Here is an 18,778-nt window from a genome sequence, read left to right as displayed (position 1 = left end):
AGATTTCTCATTTACTGAACATTCAACATATTATTTCAAGAATAAATATATCTTTTATTAAATATTAAAATGTTATCACGATATACGACTTACACTAATAATGAAACATCATTTTTCTTAACATTTCGATTGAATACATTATAGCAATAGATTTGCAAAAAACTAACTAAAATTTCAAATTTGGTTTCAATGGTACAAAAATATGAGATCTATAGGTAATACTTTTAGTATACTAAAATATAATTTATTGCTTAAATACTACAAGAGTTGCCTGCGACTCACATATAATATTTAAAATATTCAGTTTTTATGAAAAATAGTTTTATACTACGACTTTTTTACAAAATTTGTTTTCAAGATATTACTTAGAAATCAATAATACACAGTAAGATTTACAGACAAATCTCCGGATATAATATTAAATATAATTAAAAGTCACGTGATATAATAAAAAAATATATATTGTACGTATTTAATCATTGATTGACTTGAATTGAAGAAAAAATGGGGGAAAAAGCAATTCACAGAGTTGACGCACTCTAATATAATTTATTGCTATTTCGTTTGTATCGTTGTTTTTTTTTTTTTCCTTTGATGTATCCGTGAAAGTTTATTGGAAATAGTGTTAAAAGCTTTCATAAACTATGACAAAAGAAAAAAAAAGTTTTAATTGAATTATTTTTGTACAGTTACTTAATAGAACACACTAAACATTTAAACAATCGATTATAAATTTTAATTTTTAACTTACATATACAAGTGTACAAAAGTATATACGGTTTATTTTTCGTGGTTATAGTGTGGTCATAAATATAATATATATTATATATATATATATATTGGTTTTCTCTCAGAAATTTATTAGTACCATTTATATTGGAAATAATATGTAGAATGGTTAGATGAGTTTTATGTTATAAGAAACTTAAAATCAGAAAGTTTTAGTGAGATGTGCAATATATTACCCAGTTTGTGCATTATATTTAAAACATATACTAAAATCAAATGGCTGTATATGTACATGCAAAAATATATAAAATGTGATAACTTTTAAAATAAAGTTTGAATATTCTATTGTATTTATAATTAAACATAATATGATCGATACTAATTGATGAAATACTGCAGTAGTACTATACTACTACACAAATTATTATAAAAGTTCTAATATAATATATTTATCGGTAAAAAAGTCATTAATAAATGTATGTACGGTGCTATCTTTATAAAATAAAATTGAATTGCTTACTAAATATCAATAAGTTATTATAATGTACAGTAGGTGTAACTTTCCACAACATGTATAATATGTTAAGTAAATAAATTATGAAAAATAACTAAAATCATACTTTAAATCTTAATTAGTCTTAAAAATTCTTTAAAAATTTATATAAATTCTGTTCAATTATACTATTAGTTTAAATATTTTCTAGATACGAGGTTAAATAAATATGTAGGAATTAAAATCATTTAATGATCATTAACAAAAAAAAAAAAAAATCATTAACTACCTATTGTATTTGTAGTTTTCTTTCAATCTTTTTCAGTTTACAAACAATAAACCATGCACATTAACGCATTAAATCTCTATTATATTATGTATTATTAAACTATTTCTATACAATATTTAAATAAATAAACGAATTGAACTACACATTGAAACTTAAATATTTTTTTTACATTCATATCACAGCATTAATATACAATACGTTAACAATTCTTATAACGAACCTAACCGTACTAAATTGTTTTCGTAGAATTTACATGCAATTATTTACATATTGCAGGGTACTATTATTTTCCTGGTGTAATATATGTACAACAACGGTCCTGTTACAGTATAAGGGTAAAATTGTAATTATGGTCCAATTTGCGTTACCATTAAAAGTACGCTTTTATAAAGGAATCGGTAATATTTAATTCGAACATTTTTTACTGGAACTTTGATGGAAATCACGGTTTTAATTTTGTTTGCGGAAATTTTTTCTAACGTGCACTCAAAAACACGCATCGAGTATTACCATGTAGTACAAAGGACGACGAGAAAGACGAAGTTTGATAATCGTTGGATTGAATTGTGTGCGTGTGAGGTTCGTTGCTCTCGTCATCTCTGTATAGGTACGCCCCGCGGAATTATATTATTACTGCATCGCGATGACTTTTGGTGTTGGCGGTTGCTATACACATTACACATCGATTCGCCGACTTGTTTGGACGACTGTTTACACAATACATGCACACGATGGATGAAATTGCGATAATATAACACTGTAATACTTCGCTAAATTTTCACCCCACGGTGTACCTTAAACCATCCTTCAAGTCATGGAAGCGCCACGGTCGGGGAGGGAACTGCGAATTATTTACACGCAAGCTGACTGCCAGCGGTCCGTTGAGGCGTTTGATGTACTCCTCTCACGACTGTGTGTGTATGTATATACTTCCATGTGTGGAATCTGCGCGTTTTCCGTATAACTATTTCGACGTGATAACTATTTCGACATTTCCGTGGACAAACAAATGACTCGGCGACTGAAACGAACGTATAATAGCGACGAGGCGTAGGTCGATACTAGGACAGATATATTATGTGGAGACATCGATGTGGAATGGCGGGGCGGAACGAGGTAGGGAGTCAGAAGAAAGTCGGAAAGACGGTGATGGGCGGGCGAGTGGTGGAAAAGGGAACGGGAGAGACGCAACTTTTGCAACAAAAGTATCTATCTTCAATGCAACTCCCAAGTTTCGAATAGAACACCCCGGGACTTCTAATGATTACGTTATCATTGATACCGTATTCGAACGACCACCATATGTCCTAAAAACAGTTATAACGTCGTTAGATTATCTTTCGCAGTAAACTTATATATCGCGCCGAAACACTGAGACGCGTCTTAGCGACTTTCGATACCACTGTCACGCTAATATATAAGTTTAAGTCCGTAGAACAAAATAAATTGTAGGTGTCTACCACTACACTGCCTCAAGTCAGTTTTAAGTCAATTTTTATTTATAGCGTATTGACTTGTTATATACTTTTTTAACTTGTGCGTTTGGTAAAAAGTTTGTGATTTCATCAATAACATAAACGTGTCCTGCTTGTACTATTTCAATACACCAATTATTAAATTCAATTTAAAATAAAAATTGAGCGTAAATTTATATAAGTCACGAAAATCATCATCGATTATCTATCACAAAATATTATATAGTAATAATTATAACTTTATCAAACATAATATTATTACTGTTAATAGAATATTTGTAATTTGTAAAAAAAAAAATGATAATTTGCGAGTGTAATATTAAATTCATTATAATTTATTCGATGTACTCGAATAAAAAAACAATGATGGGGAGTGTTTCTTTTGTAATACATAGTTTTGCAACTATGTTCACTAACAATTAGCGAAATTTCGTCCACCCTATAGGTTGGCTGTGATGAGTATTAACAGATGATGTCCATCGGACTTGGGTTGGTCTGCCCAACGTATATCAAAAATTATCTCAACACATATTGCCCAACAAATACAAAATGGCCAATGTCGTTTGTACAAAGAAAAGAATCGATGTGAGCGGAAAAAACATATTTCTAAGACATGTTGACTTGAAATGTTTGTTATATTAATATTAGGTTTGTGATGAGGGTGTTTGTTTTCTGTTTTTCTTTTTTTATTATTATTATTTTCCATCAAACAAAAACAAGAATAAACAAACGTATAAAGACTTCGAAGCATACACAGACAAGAACTATATTTATTTTCGAAAATATTATTCCGCTTACAAGCGTTGCCTTGAAAACGTGTCGTATTATTATCGTATTTCAGTAAGTATATGAGAACAGTGTAGATTATCCGCTGTGTTCCGTGACGCAAATACATTTTACTAGGTAAAGGTAAACTAATATTTGCTAAAGAGAAAAAAAATGTCCTTTCTGAAACGTTACGTTTAAGAGTAATAATAAACTAGTGACCACAATACATATAATATTGAACATTATCCTTTAAACCATAACACATATTACTGGTTTTATTCATCTTCGATGACATACAACGTTAACCAAATAATTCTGGTGGCTCTTTATTTATGTTAACGCCTCACACATAATGTGGTGAAACCAAACCAAATATCTTCAGTCACTTAATTGTAACCTTTAATTGATATATTTTGTTCTGTTATTGCATTGACACTTCAAAATAACTGTAAAAACAGAAAAAAAAATCAAAATGATGTATAAAAAATAAAGAATGACTTAAATGAGACGTCGTCGTCGAAGTGTTTCTTTACATTTTTAAGAATATATTATAGCGTATTTTACATTTTTACCTTTTAAATATACCTACCATGATTCATATGTTGAAATAATATAAAACGGGCAATAATATGTATAATTACATAAATATTTGTAGCTCTTTAAGAATTTTTAAAATTCAAAGTTTACTCTGGTTTTGTCATACAAACTCTAGTTTCGATGTATATCTGTGGGCTAATGTACGATAGTAATAATATTATCTTATATCAAGTTTTGAGAGGCCGAATATAACTGATATCTCCAAAGTTACGCGTATACACAGAGTATTGCAATAGTTAACATAATTACACCGACTGTGTACAATGTATACATAATAATATATTATACACCTAATGAGACTATAAATGTTCCGATTATAACAACATGATACATTATGATGTATGAGTCGTTAGACACATACCTAGTTTACGAAAAATACGTAAAATTCCCTGCCGTTTTTTCAACGCCTAATTAAGTTATTGTGATGTCTGTGCGAAGAGTACATAAATATTTATACGATGTAATATATTTATACATAGTAAATCTTTTATCGAAAAAACACTCATTATTTCAAAATATATTAATGTTTATAATAATTTATTTTTTACATTATTTCCAAACCAAATAAAAAAAACATTTTTAAATATATTTTTATACTTATAATTTAAGTGAGGGGAATATAGTAGTACGGGCATAATTTTGGTCTATTACTATCCGTTCACATTAGCTTTAAATATTTATGACTCGTAAACTACTCGCCTGAATTTCGATTTCTATAAATCAAAATACTTCGAAAAATATTCTGCTTCAAAATATGAAATTATTCATGCTATCATTCAAAAAAAATAAATAAATAAATAAAATAAAATGTTAAAATTATGAGTATCAAAAAAAGTTCATTTTTTGTTTAATGTTGTTTTATTATGTAAAAAAAAAAGTGTATTCAAAAAAGTTTATCTATTTTGTAATAATAAATGTCGTTCCAAATAAGAACCACAAATAATTTGGAAATTGGAAATACCAATTACAGTTAAATATTATTGTGCATTCGTGAATAACATCAACATATCACAAACACATAATGTATTCAATATTGTATTTTCGATGATTCCCTTGTTCAAGTTGTTGTAATTTCCTCTGTTATTTATAATATAATGTTATATCAACATACTATATAATAATATGTTAACCATGGTTAAAATGAAATATTTTTTCAACGACGAATTTATTTGATCATTATGACTGATATAGTTTTCGCAATATTTTTAAACAGATCGGACAAAAATACGTCATCCATCGTCCATATTTTTACTTATAATCGTTTACCATTAATTTTAAATAAAATGGGGATACGATTTTCGTCTTTTTTTTACAACCCTTATATTTCATCAAAATCAAAATTAAACACGTTTGTCACGTGGATGATTAACGGTTTTGTTCGCAGCAGTTGTGTTTTTAAAAATAAAAACGGTTATTGATAAATAACTAATTAACACGAAATCCAAAATTAAAAATTAAAAAATACTAATATTTAAGCTTTTTTCTGCTATTATAATATATATATATAAATTATCAGGGATGTATGCGACTGACTATTCAATTTTTTCGTTTCCCAAATGTTATTTTGATCATTCATTGTTATATGTTATATGGATACAAAAAATAATAGAAAAATAATTGCTGAGATAACCTTTATAAATTTGTTATAAGACTCAACGCTGAAATAGTCCTTGAGGCAGTAGTGTATCTGTAGAGAAGTACAAGTTCTTGATATTACAACCAATGACGTATAACTTAGAATAATAATGTGTTTATATAAATATATATCTTTTTTTAATTATATAAAATGGACACAGAAAAACAATGAATAGTTCAAGTATAGTACTTTAAAATAATAACAATAATAATAATAACAACAACAATAGTAAAATGTGAATATTCAATAAATTAAATCTTAAGACGGGATGGAAGTCACAACTATATTTTTATAGTTTGCTTTACTTGCTATGCCACCCCTTCACACCACATACTACACCTATCATTATAACAAAACTATTAAGTACGACGACAGAGTAAAAATCCGAACACTCAACCTTAACAATATATATACGAGTAATTTTTGAAGCTTTAATCACGTACATAGAATATAAAAAAATACGGTCCAGAACTAAACGCAGACTGCCGACAACGCAACATCCCCACGGCGTAAACAGAAGAAAAACTTTTTAGAATTAACATGTCATCCTACGAGAGTCAAAGAAAAGCAAGTAAACTATTATTAAATAATTAACAATTCGTACATAAATTATATAAATTATTAAATTATTATAAGTGGGTAAAATTAAACCACAGAAAACATAAAAAAAAAAAAAAATGGAAAATAAATATTCATTTTCTATTGTTAATTATTTGAATTATTTTCTAAACATCATTTGGACCATTTTTTGAGAGTGAACAAGTGAATAAAATTTAAGTACGTTTTGACGGTAGCGTCAAGGGTTGACCGCAAGTTTTCAGTGGTAATCGTTTTTATTAGTTTTTATATCACAATATAACCTTTAATATTGTTCTCCAATTAAGTTTTCAAACGGTTTTTCAGAGAAATAGAAAAAAAATAATAGCACATCCGTCTATGTAATAATAAACTATTGAGTACACAACTCTCGGTGTTAGTAGTCAAAAATGGAAAGGATTCATATTGCAGTAAAAGCTTTGTGCACGATGCCACGATAATCATGTTTTGTTAACAAAGTAGACAAATATTTTTGAAGCGAAAAACACTTGAAATACACAAAATTAAGTTTGATTATTATCATATACAAGTATTATATTTGAATTAAGTAAAACTATAATTAATTAAATCACATTAAAGTTCCATTATTAAGAATGAATATTATTTTATGCTTATAATTTTACTTATTTAAAATGTAGAATTTGAGGTGTTATAAAAGTTATGATAATGTAAAGTAGACAAGTAAATTAAATGACAATTATCAAGTGTATCACCAATACATTATTTAGCCAGTTTTAATAGATAAAAAAATTACTAATAAAAAATTATACAGAGACCTTTGTTGATAAATAATTAATTATATTAAAATATATTTGGCTGGTTTTAAAATCGAATAATATCGTATTTTTAATGATCCCGAACGGTCTTATTGTTGCGACCCGTATGAATGTTATCATGATTCGATACGATCCAGATCACTCATCATATACGTATATTATTATGTATTGTAGTCGAAACTATAATTTCTATTAGACTAATTCGGAAAATTTTCTGTGAAAGTCATCTACTTATTACTATATACATATAAGCTCTAAATGGTACTGTTCCTGTGAAATGATATTACACAAAATAGCAAAAGTAAATTAGAAGCCGCACCGATGAATCGCACCATGAAAATGCGCATAGCACACGGTTTCTATTATACACCTTCATTTGTCTCTTTAAGAACGACGCGAGATCCGATGAAAATAATAATTATGTCGCCTGTAGAAATAACGTCGGTGCATAAATAACTTTGCCGAACATTCCGGTATAGAAACGTTATTTTCACCCCGAGTTTTAAGTATTTATTAACGACTCGCAGTTTTAGAACTCGGTCACGTAGCTCGGCGAGGCGCATATATTTATAATATACGCACAGACACTCGCACATCTATGCGGTACGCGAGAAAATAATATTTTGATTACGAAAAGTGAAACGAACATGTGTCCTATTGACTATAATATGTATATCCGCTTAGTTCCGTAGTCGGTCGTGTATGGAGAGAATATTTTAAATCCTCACGTGCCGACGTGTATGTGCACATTACACACATAATATTATGAACGTCGTCGAGTCGTTTATTTTCCGTCGTCGTCGTCTTCATAAAGACTACGAGAATAAATTAAAAACGCGTATAGGTAATACGTCGCATAATATTCCCTAAGTACGTATAATACCGCGACGACCTGTCAACACTTTTTCATAACTAATTATTTTTTTTCACCAGCGGGGCCTACAACGCGTATTACGCGGGGTACGTCGAGCGCGACATCAATATAAACCGTATTTCGTCTAGTAGATATATGGTTATTTTAAACGCAGGAATTTTATCCGAAACATGAAAACGAGTGTTCTGTGGCGTTTTGTTGTACGCGTATTATTTCATCTCGAAGGATCTTAATTCAATTTTTGTTAAACATTATACGCTAACAAAACAAATTGATAACGCTTAATGTAGGCTTATTAATGCATCATATGCCTACCTAATAAAATATTACGCAGAAAATATAAACGGATAAATAAATAAAAGGATACTGACATTGACATAATGTAAAGCATTGTAGCTATAAAATAAAACGTTTTGTTTTCAATATGTTGTTTGTAATCATATTATATTATATTATATTATATACCCAGAAGTTCACCTATGTTATTTAATGTTTTTTTTTTTTTTGAAAAAGGAACGTATATTGTCATTCGTACGCATTAACATTGAAATAGAAACGATAGTGAACATTACATTGTGATTTTATAGTAAAAACGAGTAAACTCTAAAATAACGTGTATAGTACTATACATATAAACGAACTGCAGCGCGCATATTATATTATTGTAAATGCGCTCTTCCAATTGCATTTTTAACCAGACCCGGACTTTTCCATTTACTTTGCCATCGCATGTTATCTCTAGCACATTATATCTATCGTACAGCCGCATTTCAAACACAATAATATTATAAATCAAATACATAATATTTTAAATCATTACATACGGCTTGCGTTTCAGATACTATCTTTATAAGTGTTAAAAATAACAACTTACTATTTATATTTAATTGGATATATTCAATAATCTACGTTTTAAGACTATATTGGAAAACCTAACCCGATCTACTCAATACGAATTGTCGTTAAATCGCGAATAACACTGTGATATTAATTTATTTATGATTTATATTAACATTTATAAGCTTTTTCGTGGTTTTTAATTTATTGTAGGTTTTAACAAAAACAATAAGCTATTTTAAATTATTTTCATAATTCAAGAAGTTCCATCGTTAACATTTTATTTCAGGCCAATTTACATAAAAATCCTATAAACTCATAACGTCGAAAGTAATAATCAATTTAACGATAAACAATATTTTAAAAACATTTTTATGAATTACAATTAAGCATTTTTCATTAGTTTATTCAAACGCAAACGTTAATATTTCAAAATATAGAGCACTTTATCTCCCCGAATATACAGTGTCTGCTTTTTAAAATAAAAGAAAAATATACGCAATTATTTAATAAAGATTGGCCAATGTTACAAGAAAATATGTTTACAGATTCAAAATGTAAACTTTGAAGTAAACAACATTAATAGCGCTATCGTCCCACTCGAAATTGAATTTTGGGTGGAATATAAGTATTGAAATTAAAAAGAATAATTTAGAACTTTGTGAAAAAAAACTATCTATTACGAAAACTATTTCAATTATTCAAACTTTTATAGCTATGGGCTGATTCGCTTTTAAGCTATCGCCGTTTATACATTACACGGTCAGTATATTTTATGATAAAAAAATACTATCTATTATACACTTAATTTATTTAAGCCTTTTTTTATTTTTTCATTTAAAACGATTAAACCTTTATTTTTTTATTGAACAGAAAAATATAAGTTACACTGAAAATACGTAAATTAACAAATAATAGTGAATAATTCGTACAATTATTATAAATTTTCAGTATCGAATTTAATTCATTTTCTTGGAGAGGGGGGGGTAATATTCATTTGGTCCAAAAAAATGTACTTTTAACTATTTACTTACTTAGATCTAATCAAAGGGAAAAACATGTATCCAACAGTAAAATGTTCAACAGTTTTATTACAAACAACTAAAAACAAATGCATTTGTTTATCTCTCAACTCTATATACACAAAGGCCGTGATGATATTATTTATAAACACTGAACTTCTATACAGATTATTGATAAAAATTATTATTTATAGGTAGTTTATGATGTCTATTGTAGAGGTGTCATAGTCTTCTATTGCACTATCATCCCCTGAACGTCATGGCTGTACAATTCAGTGGTTTTCAACCAGGGGGTCGCGAATGATAGAATTGAGGGTCGCCAAAAATAATACACGAAATTATTTTTCCATATTATTAAGAAATAAAATAGCACCATGTAAATATTTTATCAGTAATAAAATGAAATTTTAATGAATAAAACAAAAAATTTTTTGAAGGGGTCGCATAACAGTAAAATAAATAATGGGGGGTCGCAATCCGAAAAAGGGTGAAAACCACTGCTGTACATTTTCAGTTATTAATAAAAAAGGCAATACGTGCATGTTTATGTGTGTAAACAATCCAAGGTCAAGTTTATCACACTCATGGTTCTGAAATTGAATAGGTATATATAAGATATAAATAATCACGTGTCCGAAAATGTGCAACCTCAAAGCCAATATTTTAAATTTTGTATTTTAAAGAAAGAAGTGTTCACGCTTCTTATTTTTATAAGATATTTTATATTCGGTCAAAACCACACAAATGAGTGCGTTAAAAATATTTGCGGTATACATTTAACAGAGTTTAAGATATTATGACAAACCCACTGGCATTATTTTAATTTATCGCCATTAACGCCAAATAGGATCAACTATAAAATAGAGTATAATAGTATATAATAATATGAACTTTAAAAATACAATACGGAATACTGTAAATAATATTAAATAATGAAATGTTATCGTTGTCATGAAACGACGTTGTAGCTGAATAATAATATTATTATCTTTGGAAAGATAATGTGGACGGGATACCGTAAAGCGCTATAGCCGTGCGATCGTTTACGCTATAATTTTGCATACTCGGAACGCCGTCTTACGATTTTTTTTTCTCAACAGACGTACCAGTTGTCAATCTTGAACTTGGCAGCAACATCAACGGCAGCGCTATACAAGAGGGCATGGACGTGTACTTTGAATGTAACATCAAATCCAATCCATGGGTGTACAGAGTGATATGGAGACACAACGTAAGTGAATTTTGTTGTAGTGTTTCAGTCGATATAGTATTAGCAATAAATTACAAACATTATAAACAGTATAACACGTCATTTGTTTTAATATTAAAAAAGTGATTTTTCTAAATGTGTTATTTTACGTATTGTGAAGATTTTGTCGTCGCGTTCAATATACAAAAATTTCATATTTTTTTTTTTTTTTTTTGTTCACCTCGGCCAATATTTCATCATATTTGACATATTTAACCTCACTTGGATCAGTAAATACGTCGTACTCAACATGTTGTCGTGTAAAGTAAATACGTGAAATTAATTTAAATTAATCTTATATTGAACTCGGAAATTTCAAATGATAATTTTTGCAAAAGACAAGTATAACATTACAACTATGATTAAATATTGAATCGTCATTGATCTCTATATTCGCCACATGCCAGAGTTGTGTATCAACGATATGAATACTTAGAATTTAAACTATCTAAGTACATATGGAAATAATAATATAAATATGTTTACATATTCATAGTTTAAATATCGTTACAAAATAAATAAACCACAGCAATCATGATAGTTTTGACATTTTATTCCGCCAAACGATGATAATAAAATCATATTCTCTCTTGTTATCAATACCACGAAAAAACTATACTGTAAATTTCGCTGAATGTGATTGCATTAGTATAGGCCAGTTGTTTCCATTAGATCTTCTGAGTACATAAAACATATGATGCAATATTGTATTTAACTACAGTATCTAACTATAAAATATTAACAAAATGTATGAACATGAATTCATATTTTTATAATTAGAACAAAAATAAAATACAGAAAAAAATGCTATCATTATTGGGAAGTATAAAAAGTTCATAGTTTTAATTGTATGCTGAAATTAAAAAGTGTGATACCTGCAATAGTATGAACAATTTTAGAGTGAAATTCGTTTGACATAAAATATAATAATTATTAATAAGTCATATCACAATGTTTATGATCAACACTTATTTCAATTAAATTACATTTTAAAAAGTATAATCTATAAAAGTAATTGAATTGTCCAGTGCGTAGTGGTTAAAATAATAGGTTAATTTTTACACTACAAACATATTATTATGGTGTTTACTTAAATGTTTTTCTTTTCTTTTTTGATTCCAATAAACGGTTAATTAAATTAATCAGTGATCAAAAATTTCACTGTATCTATATCCGTTCGGACGCACCATGTCTTAAAACTGAATATTGATTTGTTGGCAATCAAAGTTTTTATTGCAACGTATCTATAGAATGTCATAATCATACTTATCATATTCCAATACACACAGGGAAAGCTGCTCAACAATAACCCAGCCGCTGGCACGATAGTAAGCAATCAGAGTCTGGTCTTGCAAAAGGTGTCCCGGAGCAGGGCTGGCATTTACACGTGCGTCGGTAGCAATCAGGAAGGCGATGGAGAAAGCAATTCAGTTCCGTTGGATATTAAATGTGAGTATGAAAAAATGTTTTATAATATATTACTGTAACCTTTCCATAGCGATTGAGATGTATTATAATAAGTATATTAGAGTTTAGTATTATTATTGTGTTCAGTAGAACATATAGGGTATTTTATATTTTTTTTTTTTTTTTTTTACATTTTTAGTCACAGTACTTCCTCTCACTGTCTTAAAAAAATTATAGTTTTAAAACTGTTTTTCGATAAACATGAATTTTGAATTTTTACTAACATTTAAAACGTATGTGATACAGCTCAAAACATACGACTCTAGTACCATTGATTCAACTAAAATAGTCATGTATTGTTAATCAATTTTTCGACGTCACTTTATTCGCGTAAAGTCAGGAGAATATTACATATAAGAACTCAAATTATTAATAATATATCCAAATTAAGACCTACTTAAATCAGACAACAGCTGTATCATATTAATGAGCGTTTAATAGTTGGAGTTTGCTCGATACTTTATAAAACAGCAGTTAAGGTATTGTCCAAAGAAAATTACATACCGTGTGCGGTAATCAAAGATTCATTATCGTACATCATGCTCGTATAAAACGGCATGTGGTGCCGTGTCCCCGTCACAACGCGTCTCAATAGTTCACATAATATCTGACCAAACAAAAGTCAAGCAACTCGCCTAATCCCATTTTCATCACTGTTAGTCTGCAGTCATTATCATTATTGTTTTTATATTCGCTGGTGTTTTAGAATAATATTATAAACAAAGTCTTTAGTCGTAGTTTGGCCGAACTTACAACTTTAGTTAGTTTTCATGTGCGTTCAACCATTGTGATGTAAATATTTCCATTGTATTTCTCGAATGTCCCAACGGATGAAAGTAAGTGAAGTTACACAACCACCCCTTCCCCCGAAAAATTTACCAAAGACTAGTTTATTTGAAAATGATGTACTCATTTTGTAAACAATCGTAAATTGGTTTTCAGAATTCGCAAACCACTTTCCAGTCTAAAATAAAAATAAAGAATTATGAGATTGAAGGCCAACTTTATGCATTCTTTCTAATATGTAGTTATAGCGACATCAAGAGGTACTAACTTTCAGTAAATCCTGAAAATCAATTTAAAAATATTCGAAAATTATTTTAAAAATAAGTATATAATTTTCAAATAAACTGAATATTATAGGAAACGATAAATTTGAATCAAAAAGTAAAAACGTGTAATTATGATCAAAATTACTATTTTTCAATGTACTGTGCATTATTTTTTTCAAAATTCTAAAATATTTTAGCTTACTGCTTGCAGGCTCATTTAACTCTGGTGTAAACACTTTTTTACTTTCCATTTTCAACTATAGAGGTTAAATAATTTAATTTTACTTCTAAACTATTTCAAAATATTTAAATGTCTTTCTAATTGACTTGAATAAAAAAACTTTTTAGTAGTCTGCATTAATTTTTAAAGTACAGGTAGAAAGTATAGGTACTCGGGCAATGTTCAAAACGACCTTTAAATATCTTCACAGTTTATTTTAAAAACATTGCTTCCCGAAAAATTACGAGTTACGATCTCTACTACAAGTTTACTACATAAAAAGAACACTTTCAATTTTTAACTTTGATATACTGGAAAACTAAAAATGTATAAAATGAAAAATAAAAAATATCAATTTCATTTCAGTATATTAAAATCAATAAATTGCTTTTAGAGATTCGATTTCATCAAGTCAAACAATATTATTGTACTAGTGTTGTACTAAACACAGTTTATTTAAAAAATAATCACCAAATTTAACGATTTATAGTATTGTATAGAGACGTAAAAATAAGACACACTACTATAATTATTGATATACGAGTGTATTTACATAGATAATGGTGTTATTATATTTTACATTAAACTCGACATTTTCACGAGGCGATGACTAATGATGTAGATGTTTCTAAAATACTAAAGCGCATAAATAATATCAAAAAAACTTTTTTTCCGACTTAATCCTTTGTCGGATACAAGCGAACATCTGTTCGTTGTCCGCACACAGGCTACGCGATAAAAAGAGCTCGGATAAAAAGTACATTAGTTGTTAATTTTTCGTTAACGGACTTTCCCGCGGTGAGTGGTATTATTCATTAAAACAAAACGAAAAATTATATACAATATTATGTTCGTATTTATAAACTATTTTTGTGTTTTTATTTTTTACCTCTCAGCTCATACTTTACGATCCGTACCGATTTTGTCCCGACGAAAATAATGTAATGTAATGTGTTTTCTCGGAAACGCGTGGAACACAAAAAGAGCTCAACCGTTAAGTTCTCTGTTCGTTTTACGATCGTTTTATAACCTAATTCGATTGCTCATTCAAAAGTTTTCTCGTACAAAGTTTTTAAAGGGTGAATAATACTTAAAAAAAAAGTCAATGTCTAACTGAAAAAAAAGAAAACGACGGTTTAAAATAATCTATTTAACTACAGTGACATTTTAAGTTACCGTTGATCCTAGATAGATAACTTTGCAATGATAACAGTTCAACTGGTTTATATTATTGTTTGTCAATTCATATTTTTAAATTTATTTCGCCAATTTTAGGACCACGGTTTATTCATAGTGCATTGATATATTATAAAAAAATCTAATAATCGGTGGTACATTGTTCACGAGGTCGCATCTCGGACCCCATTCCGACAAAAAAACGTTTTCTTCATGATTATAAAAATGTTAATACGTATTACTGACTATAGTCAATAAAACCCAACGATCGTTAGTTCACATGAATCCGGCTTAATGTTTTACAGCTTATATTCTTTTGAATCCAATCGTTTGAGTGTGTTGTCATGTTACACGCCAAGAGGTCGCGGTTTTAGCATACGTTTTGCTGAGGATAACGGGTCGAAATAATATACTGATATATCATTATAATACTTGTAACCGATAAAAGTATTCAAGTACAGGTATTTACTGCCGTATGGGTATTTACAATATTTATTGAACCAAAATATGTTCAAGTGTCTATTGTTGAAATGTTTCACTGCTACGTATGTACAACAAATTCTCAAAATTATTTTCAATGCGCGTGGATTTAAATCCGGATTTAGTTTTTTTTTTTTTTTTACTCTAAGATAAGACTTCAACAACTCGATCATTAACCTACACATTTACATTAAATTATATACTTAACTAAACATTTAAGGTAACTTTATAAAAGGTATATAGGTATATTTTTTATTTAATAATTTTATACATCATAAATGTTTATTGATATTATATTTTAGTATCGCTAACAACGGTATTGAAAAAGATATGCATGAAATGGGTATTTTGTTCTCAGAATTATCTTCTACCATCGTTGTTAATGAGTACTTTATTATAAGTGCCTCTGTGTTCCAAATTTTAGACTCTAAAGACGGTCATGAATTTAATTGTACAATGTTTGTCACATTGGTTGTAATAAGACAACAATCGTGTTTTATTAGATGTATAAGATTAGGTTATTGTTCCCGGATCTTGCACGTATCATAATGATGTTTAAATTGCATTCAAAATATCTTATGTCATAGAATATCTCATTTGTTTATATACTTCTTTAGTTATTTAAATTTTTTAGTAAATTTTTAGAATTTTTTCTCAATATACTTTCCATAAAAATTTAGTAATGGTAGTGAATGTAAGATAAATGATTGCCTCGATAGCAAATCAGTCGATTTTTCAATAACCGAAACAACAGTATGAAAATTGACCTGAGTAAATTTGACAATTTTTAGGTATTCTTATAGCAATAATGCTATTGATTTGGTGAATAAACTATCTATTTAAAGAAATAATTTTGGCAGAAATAAAACAACGCTCAAAGAATCATATTAAATAATGGAATACAATATGTATTATTTTATTCAACTTTAAAATAATTATCTTGTTTAAGATAAGAAATGAAGTGTTTATTTTAGGAAACTTTTTCCAAAAGTGAGTAAGTTTTTTCTGTTGAAAAATATATTTATTATATATATTATTTAAATCTGCTATACGTAGTTTAATTTCATGATTTCAAAACGATATAATTACAACAATATTATTTTTTAGACCATATTATTTTGTTCGTAGTTGGAAATATGACGAGATGTTTTTTACTTAGTAGTTTAAAAGAATAATAATATACTATGGCCTTAGCCTTTATTACAAAGTTATAATACATTCGCAGTTATAATATAATTTAGTGTTTTTTTCGGTCATTGAACATCTTTCAGTTCAAACCGTACCTTACCCTTTTCATCCAACGTCAGTGAACTACGTCGCGAACTTCTACACGGGTTTCGTCGTTTTGATAATTACAATTTTGGGTACACTTCTGTGAAGTTTCGAAAAAAAGGGAGAAACAGATGGACCCGACGATTAATAAACAGACATTGACCCAACTCGATTCGTTTGTCACCGTCATCGAAGTCATTGCAGTTGTTACTGTTTTCACTTATGTGGTGACAATGTGTCTTCGTCCCTATACTACACAATCAAATCGTTTCATTTAATTACAGAAAAAGTATTTAGATAACACACATAGTTAAATTAAATTTTCTAAGCATTCAAATACTGATAACAAACATTATCAGTTGACTGACAGTTGTAAAATGTAGATACGTGTTCAATCGTACGATTCGTATACTTAGTAGAGTTTTTAAATGTATTAGAATGTTTTTAACAACAATATTATAACTATGGTAGTTGGGAATTGAATTGTAATACTTAAATATTTTTAAGATATATTATTTCATTATTTTTTAACCTTAATTAAATAAAGCGACTGAATTTTGCACACCTATTCATTTCACTTTAAGCGACATCAATTATGTGTATTGTAAAATATTTTGATGTTTCCCTAGAAAGTGTATTATAATAACGTATGACATAGTTTAAAACCGTATACTTAAATAATGTGTGTGTGTGTGTGCGTAAATAAAGTGAAAAAATAATATCACTGTATTAATGTTTTATTAATATTTCAGTCGCTCCAGTATGTCGACCCGGACAGGAGACGGTGCAAGGAGTGGGCAGACGCGAAGCTGCCAAAGTGCTGTGCGAGGTGGAGGCTAACCCGTCGGACAACGTCCATTACACGTGGCGTTTCAACAACTCTCGGGAAACTGTCGAATTGGATCGTGACCGTTACACGGAGGAAGGGCCGCGGAGCACCGCTGCGTACACGCCACTGACGCCACTGGATTACGGGACACTCATGTGTTGGGCGAGCAACGAGTTCGGCAAACAAACTGTGCCGTGCGTGTATCAGGTGATAGCAGCCGGTAAGTGTTTTTCGGTATATTAAGTTACGGTGACGTGAAATATAATATTATGCGTCGCTGATATCCTATTATATCTATCAAAACATCGATACTGCAGCACTATGCCAATTGAAATCGATAAAGTGATTGTGGTTAATCTTTCAAGATTTAGGCTTTTACTTCACAGCGAAAATCCTAAACCATCTACCACAAGTCGGCAACAATTGTTGTGTATCATTCACGCACATGAGTTATATTTTTTGTTTTCACTCTTCACTCAAACATAATTCTGTGTGACGCTCTTTGATTCTTACATATATGTCATTTATATTTACGTCACTATATCCCGTTTGGCAGTCTTTTCATTCCCATAGAAATCGTTAAAGTTTTTAAATTAAGCCGAAACTTTTAATAAATACGTAATGACGGAGTTTTTTTTATGTTTTTATGTGCATGTATATAAATATATTTTGTAAATATATATAATGTACAATATACATATATGCATACATACATACTATAAGGTTATACTGTGTGCAATGCGTAACATGATATATTTCGAAAATCTACGCTTAAAAATATTAGTTATAAATGTTAAAACTTTAAACATGCGTGTTGCGTGGAAAATAAATCAAAAGGAATACACACATTAACGGTATAACGACCTAATATATCACAAACTATACGTACAAATATAATTGTAATAATAATACTCGTATCGTGCGTCAATAACAATCCATT

The 18,778-nt window shown here is 28.9% G+C and overlaps 1 protein-coding gene across 1 annotated transcript in view; it reads left to right on the top strand.

Moving 5' to 3' along the window:
- Positions 1 to 18,778, top strand: part of LOC114119029 (nephrin-like) — a 395,167-nt gene that overhangs the window by 354,568 nt on the left and 21,821 nt on the right. The window contains exons 8-10 of the mRNA XM_027980484.2: positions 11,194 to 11,324; positions 12,632 to 12,791; positions 17,762 to 18,058. Coding sequence (XP_027836285.2) covers positions 11,194 to 11,324; positions 12,632 to 12,791; positions 17,762 to 18,058 — 588 coding nt within the window. The remainder of the gene's footprint in view (positions 1 to 11,193; positions 11,325 to 12,631; positions 12,792 to 17,761; positions 18,059 to 18,778) is intronic.

This window comes from Aphis gossypii, chromosome X (assembly GCF_020184175.1).
Source record: "Aphis gossypii isolate Hap1 chromosome X, ASM2018417v2, whole genome shotgun sequence".
Taxonomy (NCBI): domain Eukaryota; kingdom Metazoa; phylum Arthropoda; class Insecta; order Hemiptera; family Aphididae; genus Aphis; species Aphis gossypii.
The sequence above is the reverse complement of the archived record's forward strand: the minus strand, read 5'-3'. Positions and strand labels throughout refer to the sequence as shown.